The sequence below is a fragment of the Homalodisca vitripennis genome, chromosome 5 (assembly GCF_021130785.1).
Source record: "Homalodisca vitripennis isolate AUS2020 chromosome 5, UT_GWSS_2.1, whole genome shotgun sequence".
Taxonomy (NCBI): domain Eukaryota; kingdom Metazoa; phylum Arthropoda; class Insecta; order Hemiptera; family Cicadellidae; genus Homalodisca; species Homalodisca vitripennis.
In genome coordinates, this window is record NC_060211.1 from 166,819,825 (window position 1) to 166,830,549 (window position 10,725).

The 10,725-nt window shown below is 34.3% G+C and overlaps 1 protein-coding gene across 1 annotated transcript in view; it reads right to left on the reverse strand.

Moving 5' to 3' along the window:
- Nucleotides 1–324, reverse strand: part of LOC124363105 — a 62,793-nt gene extending 62,469 nt beyond the window's left edge. The window contains exon 1 of the mRNA XM_046818229.1: nt 221–324. Coding sequence (XP_046674185.1) covers nt 221–259 — 39 coding nt within the window. The 5' untranslated portion in view covers nt 260–324. The remainder of the gene's footprint in view (nt 1–220) is intronic.
- Between the last annotated feature and the right edge of the window lie 10,401 nt (nt 325–10,725).

Below are 10,725 nucleotides of genomic sequence, written 5' to 3' on the forward strand. Positions count from 1 at the left end.
TTCTTTGGGGGTTGTTCTTAAAAAATCTCTAGACCATTTAAAAGTACACATGTCTGAATGAAAATCGTACATTATGTTTTAACGCACATCCTCCTTGAATGTATCATATCAAACAGAAAATGATAATTTTGATAAGACAGCTCGAAATAAATGATCTTTGGAATATTCTAGGGCGCGAATAGTTGAGAGGAGAGAATTGATAACGAACGTTCGTACGTACCTGATAGTAGCGCAGTTGGCGGCGATATGTGGACTCCATCACTCCTGCTCGCTGCGCTCGCTACTCCTGCCACTGCACCGAACGCCTTGCCTCCAGTGATGGCATTGAACTTGACTGCGCTGCACGCCGCCGAGACTCCTACCACCACTTCCTTCCTTCCACACATTATCCCCACCCCCTCCCTCCGTTCTCTTCTTCTCTCGGTTATCACGTTTGTTTTGTTCCCGCCGCCTTCCCTCTCAGGTCTCGATTCAACAAAGCACTCCGTCTCTCACTCCTTGTCTGACTACGACCACCGCATGCAGATGAATGGATGCGGCTCAGGCGTTCAGATTTTAAATTGCCCTGAAAGCGGACTTGTTCTACTCAGTTGAGTTCGAAGTCTAATGTTAGAACCCTCGAGTGAAAGCCGAAATACCTACCAGGTTCCTGCAGTAACGGATTCAGAAGAACGTCATAACTAACAATAGAGGGGAATTATGGGGGGTAGAGTCCCTCCCAAAATACTTATTAAAAAAATGTTTAAAAATTGATTTTACAAACAGCAGTTAAACGCGTGACTTTAAATTAAACCTATCTAATTTAAAAAAATAGATTTATTCTACCCTACCTCAGGTGAGGTGTGCCCTTCAATCAGATTCATGCCAAGTTCTAGATACGCCTGTGTATTGTGGAACCTTATCAGAGGTTCCACAATCCAGGGCATTATGATGGAAACAAGATGTTTCCGGACATTTGCCATCGTTCAGTGATACAAAAAAAGTAACACTACGTTTCGAGATCTGCAATCTGATCTATTCTTCAGGTAAATTTTACCTTCTTATTCAGGTATTAACCTGAAGAAGAGAATAGATTGCAGATCTCGAAACGTAGTGGTACTTTTTTTGTATCACTGAACGATGGGAAATGCCTGGAATAATATCCTGTTTCCTTCACAATCCTTCCATCGTCAAAAACAAACTTCAAACCAGGTCATTTGTTACTCAGGAGATAAATCAGTCATAAGGACGAGGTACGCTGAGGTCCGGGTGATTATCTCAGTTAGTTGTGAGGCCCAACGCTAGGCTGCGCCACGTAATTTTGATTGGTACCGTTCTAATATTTGCTAACTGACCTCTCATTCCAGAGATGGCACTCAAGCGCTCACTTTTGCCGTGCCTTAATCAAGAACGTAGCCATACAAAAGTTTTGGGGGGTCAAGACAACTGATATTTTCCATAGTGTACAGACAGTAAGAACAATTTTTCCCTTAAAAAGTTGTTGACCCCTTTCCATGTTGAGAACGATCTTTCAGCAGTATATGTCAGTATTACTGAATTATTTAAATAATAATAATCGTTATTAAAAAGATTATTTCAAAATTTAAAAATTGGGGGGTCCGGACCCCTTTGATCCCCTCGCTGGCTACGTCCTTGGCCTTAATTGGAAGTTTGTATAGAATGAAACGTTGGTTTCAAATCTAAATTCAGAAAGTTACAATTAATTTAAGTTAAAAGATATGAGAGATTGTGAGTAAAGAATACATCTATCTGATAACAATCAGAGAAACCTTAAGGTACTATTCTATTATAATACAGCAAAATGTATTTTAATTGGAAAATTGTGCAGTGTAAATAGAGAAGTTACTGAACACTGAAAAGACTACAAAAGGTAAACAGTATGTTTGCTCTAGTTAAATTAATCTTAAACTAAACATGATGATCGGAATTCAGTGAAGTTTGTATTAAATCAAACGGCAGGAATAATAAAAAATCCTTCTTTTTTTGATTATGGATTTTTTAGTATTCGTATGAGATTTGGTGTGACCGCTTCGTTTGAAAATATTGGGCTATTCACCATCTCCCCTACTTGCGTTGGATAACATTTGAAAATTAGGATGTAAATACCTTGTTTATACTTAAACCGGTTAAAAATATCACAAAACTTGTAACTGTAAGTTGTATTTATACTGATTTTGTTTGAAAATATAATCCTACAGTTGTGAAACAAAGAACACTACTTTTGGACCGACAGGTGGCTAATACCCGTAGTAAATATTGAGGGATGAAAACAAGAGTATTGGTTCACAAGTTATACTGCTGGGTCCTATATTGGATGAGCAGAACAGTCGTGTTGCAGCCAAACCCTACCAGAAAATTTATGAATACAAGTTTTGGTAAATCTCTATAGTTTTAACTTGGCATATTTAGAGAAAATTACAGTAAATAAGATGCAGGCCTGACTGAGAATCAGCATTGGAGACTCCACGCTCATTTTACACATTACAGTTCTGTGCAGTCCACTCACCCATAGCTCCTTACTCGCTACTCTATTTTCTACTTCGGAAGGATCACATTTTGTCTGACTGAACCTTTTGTACCCCTCTGGCATGATCGTGATGGCCGCCATTTGTGACGTTACCTGGCAACTGTTATATGTTACAAAAGTAGGTTACGAGAATTGGAGTCTATCCTCTTCTAGCGAGTTCATCGCTATACTTTGATTAGTTTGATTCAGCTTGATTAACAGCCTTAAGGTTTTTGACACCTAAATCGTTTTATGCGAGTATCATCCCTTGTCAACCGCAAACCTTAATCAAAGGAATTCCATCACATAGTTTTGCACAGAAATTCATAGTGGGTCCCATAAAAAAGATTATGGTATCCAATTTCGTTATGGACTTTATCTTGCAATCTTTTAAAAATTTAACTAATACTTAAATTTTAGAAAGAAAATGACTGTCACTGTCGTAATAGGTCTCTTTTTTATAAGCGATGTTCAGTCACTGGTCTACGCATTCTACGATTTGGAAGTGGTATAACTGTCACTTGTTTGAGGAATTCCTATGATGGTAACACTATTAAAGGTGATTACTTAAATACAATACACCCTCCCCCCTGTTGCAATGCTGCATAATATCAGCGAAACAGTAGCCAACATCCAGTAAAGTTGTGTGTTGCTTGAAGCTGTAATATATTATTATCGCTCCTTCATTTTTGCTCTGAGTGATATTGGTAAATTTAATTCAAAATTAAGATTTTAAGTTACTTAACTGATACTATTTGATTTACTTTTTGTGAAAAGTTCAGATCCCCAGAGAATTACCAATGTATCAAAAACAGATTAACCTAAAACAAAATACTACCTTAAAAGTTTGTTATTGGCAATGGACGTTTTGAAAGGATAATAGCATATCAGACATTTGTTATAGTTACATCTTACTTCATGTATAACACAAAGTTTGAAAAAGTTGAAATCTATTCTCTTCGTCAGGTGAGAAGATAATAAGTATATCAAATAAGAAAGGAAAGAGATCAAACATACCTGTAAACTGCTTGGAGTTCAAATACTTCTTCCTGGACTCCGTTTCTCCTGTCTGGACTCCAAACAGTTTTCGGATATGTTTGATCCCTTTTATTTTTTATTCTTTCTTATTTATACATTAATTATCTTCTTACCTTACGAAATGGAAAGATTTCAATCCTCTGAAATGTGTGTTATACATTTTATAAAATATAACAATGAGAAATGTTGCAATTTTCCCGAAGATTGGAATGGTTTCTCTTCTCCAAAAAAACCTTAATGGATAAGGTTAAGCGTACTTAAAAATACAATATAGCAATAAATTCACGCAATTCATGGTAACACCAGAACAATTTCCTCGATAAAATTCAAAAATGTACTTGAGAGTCAGAGTACAAGAGGAAGTACCGATCGTGTTACTGAAAACCACATTCCCACCCACCAGAGACAATGGGTGTGGATGTGTTCAGTACGCTTGTTCTATGCTGTGACTTGTTTGATCATCCAGGCTTCATCACCGCGTATTGAGAAAATAGGAGTACGCCACACCACGTTTGTATCACGTACCAGGCTTAATTGAGTTACATACAGCATTTCAAGCATATACCTCATTTCATTCTTGAGTCATCCTGCGGAAAGATAGGCGGAATCATAGAGAAAATACATTTTTACTTCTTCCCGGCAACATAACCTCTTTATCGTGTAAGCCTACTGAATAATAGCTTTAATGACGAATAGCCAATCCATCAGCCATGTAAATATACAGATAACACTTTTTTCAAGGTATTTTACACATGATACATACATGCTTTTCATTGAGTTGGATTGCCTACTGTGTTTAAATACTAAAGCTCTACTCACTTAGTGATAATGTCTGCGTTGGATAACATTAGACATATGTTACTGTACCACATGTTAAGATCTTATATGATTCTATTCAGTTTGTTTGTACCCATAAGACAAAATGTAAAAATACGATAGGTAAAGCTTAGGAAAATCCCACCGAACGATATGTACCATTGTCTAACTCTTTGTTGCCTTTATAGAGTTGAAGTTTCATACAAAATTATCAGCCTATATATGTCTGTTCGTTATTGAAATCTTTGAGGAATAGGCTTCGCTTACGCTCAGCCAATTAGTTAAAAAAGTTTTAACCTCATTACTCAAACTCATTTATGACACCTGAAAAAGAGACTAGATTCCAACCTTCGAAACGTAGGAGCATATTCTGTAATACTAATAACGAGAAATGTAAAAAAATTGTTATCCTTTCAAATCATTCATGGTCAATAATAAACTTTAAACAGAGAATTATTCACTTGTTACGAACACGAATATGCTTGTGTTGTAAATGTGAATAAACCAGACCAATTTCAGACGCCCATAACCAAAGCGCTCCATTACTCATTTCTCAAATAAACGTTGTTTACATCGCCAATATCACGTAGTAATTATGTTTGCAGTTAAATGACGTGCTAGTAATTTATCATAATTAATGTTATTTGTCGCAAAGTAGGGTAGAGCGTTTCAAACAGTATGATTATGGTGTTAATCCCAATGCTAATAATTAATAAATATAATCTATGGGTTTAGTTATTTTTGTACACAGTTGATGAGCTTGTTTTTTAAATGTAAAATTAAGTCGAGGTATTCATTAATACTAATATGAATATGTTATTTGGCAATTATTTTTGTATTGTGGTAATTAAGATTTGAAAATTAATTTTTGAATATTTAAATTTACAGAGTTTGAGAAATTCTGAAAATATTTTGCTCATTAAAGCAGTAAAAAAGTTTCAATATATTTGGCCCACCATTGGAAATACGACAGGTAAATATTGCATTGATTATTTTTCAAGATTGTAGTTTTTTAGCGAACTAATAGACCAAAGCTAAAGTTGTCAGTTAAAGTGGAAAAATACTGTATAGATAATATAATTTGAATTTGAAAGGAGAAACTGTAATAAAATGCCTTTAATAAAGAGGGACTTTGGTAGCAAAAATAAGAATATATGTGAGGATCTGTATAGTAACCGATACAAATATAAATACAAATTGCACAGCTAGTGTTGCCAACTAGCAAAAATTGTCATTGCGTGTTTTTGTTTTTATATTACAAAAAGTACTATGAAAAAGTAAATAGCTTACAGTTTTCATTTTACACTCTACACTCAAACAAAATAAATGAATAAGAAAACACAAAAACACTTTCTTTCAAAAAATAGTAATTGTAAAATTTTACATTTTAATATTCCTTTATGGTGAATCGTATATGTAAACTTGATTGTTTTTTATGACTGCTTTAAGGATTCAAATAAATGAAAGGAGTGATGGAGTCCACACATCGCCGCCAACTCCGCTACTATCAGGTACGTACGAACGTTCGTTATCAATTCTCTCCTCTCAACTATTCGCGCCCTCGAATATTCCAAAGATCATTTATTTCGAGCTGTCTTATCAAAATTATCATTTTCTGTTTGATATGATACATTCAAGGAGGATGTGCGTTAAAACATAATGTACGATTTTCATTCAGACATGTGTACTTTTAAATGGACTAGAGATTTTGGAAGAACAACCCCCAAAGAAGTTCCGAGCTTGTATATATATATTTTTAATTATTGCAGTTGTTTTAGTTTTATGAAGACAACTGTTCATATTATGTATTTTTATTTTTATCTATGTTTGTGATTAAAATTTTAATTTTCGCGTCTTATGGTTGGTTTTATGTGTACTAGACTTATGTCTAGTGCATGTATTAAAAATATGATGCGAATAAAAAACTATTGTTTGATATTTTCAACCCTCTTGATAAATCTTCCACAACTGTGGTGGCTGTTGACAAATTCTTTTTTTATAAAAAATTACTCTATGCGTTTCGTGAAAAACTAGATCGTGTGCTTATAGAATGCAAATTATTTCTAGGTTCCATTGGCGCACTCCGATATGTTCTCTGCGGGTGTCCGGAACAATGGGGAGTCAGGGGTAAGAAAAAACCCCCCTAGGGGTGTCCGAGGGCCTAAATATTAGGTCCTAAAGTCCTTAAATATTGTACTTCTGAACTAACAAAATAAGGGAAAAGGTCAGTTTAGAGGGTATACAGTTAACAGTAAAACCACTTTACTAACAATGACCAGGTGAAGCTTCTATAGGGATAATTAAAATATTCTGTACAGTTTATATGAAGTGTATTTAACTAAAACAAAGTTTAATAATAACATTAACAAAAATTAAACAAAGTAGTTAAGTTTAAATCATAAATCAATACCAAAGCTAAATCTTGATGTTTACTCTGGAATCAAGAAATACAGATATCCGAGTTTGAAAGTTTACGATAAAATAATATTTGTACAAGATAGATACACGTGTACTGTATTTGTAATTGTGCTGTGTACATTTTGCAATAGTATGAAGATATGTGTTATTAAATTACTATCTTAGTTTTATTCTTGACCGTGTGGTGCACAAACTTCGGCAATGGTCACATTATGGAGCTCTTAGTCATCATTTTGAGCGTGAAATTTTGTAAATGACCCACATTTAAAAAATTTTAATTTTTAACCCACATTAAATCGTTAACGTTCCGTTTTTAACGCATAAATCGTCAGACTACCCAGGCCAGTGTTGCGTCATATTGACAAAGAATGACAACAAACTAACACAATACAGAACTGCTTTGAGTTCGGGAACTCACTCACTACTGTGACAACTAATCACGTCGGACGTACCGGTGACTTTTTGTACCGGTTACTCGTCTGTACAGAGAGATATAAGTGTCCGTAAAACGAAAGTACCCGGTACAGGTAGCTGTTACAAATACTTTTAAGATACACGTAATTTACACAGTTACCGTCGTTTCTGGTGCAAAGTACTCGGGCTGTTAGAACATTTTTTAAATTTAGTAATTACTTGTAGACTACTTGTACAATTTTAGAAGCACTCTGTATCGTATGAGTCTAAATCAGTACGAGTACATTTTGTACTCGGTTACTGAAGTACCGGGTACAGATAGATGACAGTAGAAATAATAAGAATTAACCTCACTTTCGTTGTTGCTGCGTGACGGTGGAATTAAAATATTTAGACTTTTAAAAAAAATGTGAATTTTTTTATATGTAAAGTGCAATGTATTTGATCATTTCAAATTGTTATAAGGTTGGAGTTTATATATTTGATTTATTTCAGAGTTCCAACATTTAATGTTATTTTTAGTTGAAAATAGACTATTAGGCGATCGATTATTGCAAGTTAAATGCTCTTGGGGGTGAGAGATACGTTCGTCCCCCCATCGGTACGCCCCTGCTAGGTTCCTAGAGTGTCGTGCTTTTTGTTTTCACAGTTCTATCGTTCTGGTGTTTGAAAGTAGAGCCTGCTGAAATTTCACGAATTATTGAAATAAGTACAATAAATAAATATATTTTCCACATATTTTCTTGCTATATCATAAATGTGGGTTATGATAAGCTGCTCAATCTACAGTGCACATTTTAAACTAACCTACTATAATATCATCTGAAACCTTATCAACTGAATACTATCGGGTTCCGTATAGAAGTTATGTCACCTCATAAACACAACTAAGAGACTATTTCAGATATCCGACCCACTGCCTTTGTACTCAGATATTTGATGGTGCAGAAGTGGTCCGGAGCTGGGGATATCTTTCAATGGCAGCCATTTATTTCAGGAATGATTGCCAGCCATTGGACACGTTCTCTGTGGCACATAACCTGACAGTAGACCACCCAAGCACTGCTTGCCAGTGTCAACGTATTAAACCACAATAGCTCTTTGGATTTACTATACGTTGTTAACACATTCACTGCGGGACTGGGCACAGGATGGTTGTCTCATTATCTGGTGGTAGACCACCAAGGCGTCCACTTGTTGAAAAGGGCTACTATGTATGAGAAGCCGTGGGTAACAACTAGTCAATATGTTTGGGAGTTTCTTGTAATGTTGTTGTAACAGGCTTCTCTGAAAATGCATAACAAATTTCAAATCTATGGTTCATTTTGTTAGGCTACATGTGTTTCTATGCCACAATGTGTTGAAATTAATTTATTCTGAAATTGTTTCGTTTTTTGAATGGTTGGTTACTCATAAGAACAATGTAAAAATGGCCTTTAACGTTGAGGCAAATGCCCTATAATCGATTTCAACGTTGCTTATATAGAAAAGAAAATTTATGTAAAAAAAGTTTATAAGTCAGTTCATTCTGGAGATATTGAGACAAGCAGACATAAATTAAATTCCAGATCCTCAAATGATAGGCTTCGTTAATGCTCAGCCAATAATTTTTATTTATATAATTTGTGTCTTATGTGTCTTTTCGTAAATTTTTTAGTCGCTGTTAAGAAGGCAATTAATTGTTTATTTTCATATATCACTATCATTGCTATTACTTTTTTAATAAGAAATGTTTTTTGCTCAGCCATTCTTACCCATTTTTTATTAGTGGCGTTCATTGAGGTGGGTTTAATGCCAAGTTTGAAATGCTAGAAGTACTTCTTATTCTAAATCATCGATGGTGAGTTTTAGAAGTATGTTTGTTTGAGCCAAAATACGTGAATGTTTATTCATTTATTTTTAATATGCAACTGTTTTGAATTTGCTAAAATACATGAAAGTGTGTTGAAAACAGGCATAAGTCAAAGTGGGTCAATTTCTAGAATAAAATTTGGAAACATTTTTCTCGCCTCTAAGACAGTCGCAGTGTACAAAATTCGTCACTTTTTGGAATTTTAAACCAACCAGACATATCAGCTTTACTTTGTAAAGATCGAAATTGCAAGTGAAGTCAATAGTCTGTTTCAAAATGGGAGTTCATGTTAAAGTATAATTCTAAGAAAGTTAAACATTTAAAATTTTTGTTCCACGCAACTTATATTGTAAGCGATTAATAACAATTTAACTGTAATAGTAAAGTATTGTTTTTCATAATTCTACTTGAAATTACAGGCATTTAAATTGAAAATTTTAGGCACTTTGTAATCAGGCCCAAAATATAAACTGTTGAAGATTAAACTGTGAAATGTTGACAGCATGTATACGAGTTATAGCTTCAGGAAAAAACATGTTTTTATTTACAAAAAAATTTATTTCGTCAATAAAAATATCTAAAATAAATTAATTTTTAAAACTATTTTATATTAAAAATATAAGTTCATCGTAAATAAATCAAAACCATGACACTCCCTGAATTTATCACATGTGCATATTGAAAAATGTAACATTTTCTACTTTAGCAGTTTTTATTTGGGCGTTATTACAGAATTGCCTACATTTCCTACTAAATACCTATAATTTCACAAGGAATGATAAAAATGTTTCTCCTTATGAATTTAATATAACAAACCTTATTGTAATGTATTGTGTTTTACTTTCTGTAGGAGGCATACCAAGTCACGTTTATGTTTTCTTTTTATTCAAAGTTAAACTACCCGTCATGCAATTGCGAAATGAGATGGGACATCTTGTTGACTTCTTCGCCACCAGCCCTGCTAGATTTCGAGAAGAAATCAACAAATTAGTATATGGCACTCTATAATTCTGTTACAACTATACCTTTTTTTCTGTTTTTACTCGCCTTTTTAGTAGTACTTTGTTATATATTATAGTCTTTGAATTTAAATTGTTCGATATTGTTGTTGTATTTTATAGTTTATTGATTATTTCATGTACCTGTTCTTGTTGATCTTGTTTAATCAACCCTGTTTTGCTTGACTCTCTGTGCATCTTAAATCTCCAAACTTTTCTTGTTATATTGTCAAATGGTTACCTGTTGTTGTTATTGAATTATTGTTATCTATTGATTTAGTCGTTATCAAGTTATTGTTATCCAATTGTATCAGTTGTTGTATTCGCTTGTTGCACTCTTATTCTATATTGTTATGTTATTTTACTATGTAATGGTATTGTAAAAGTGGCGATTGCCGTGGAAATAAATAAATGAAATGAAATAAATGAAATTGCCAAGGGCCTCTGTCGAGGTCCTCATGCCAGAGCCCCAGATTCGCTGAGGGGTCTCCAGAAGACAAAAACCACTTAATAACATGAGCTGAGGGCTGGGCGACCAGTAATGAAGTGTTTGTAGAGGCCTTGTAAAGTGTTGAACACTGGCGCTCCGCCATTACATTATCTCCACATTTTTGCCGGATTTATTGAGTATTAAGTTCAGACGATAAGAGGTGGAGTCAATTTGTGCCGGCCATCAGGCCATA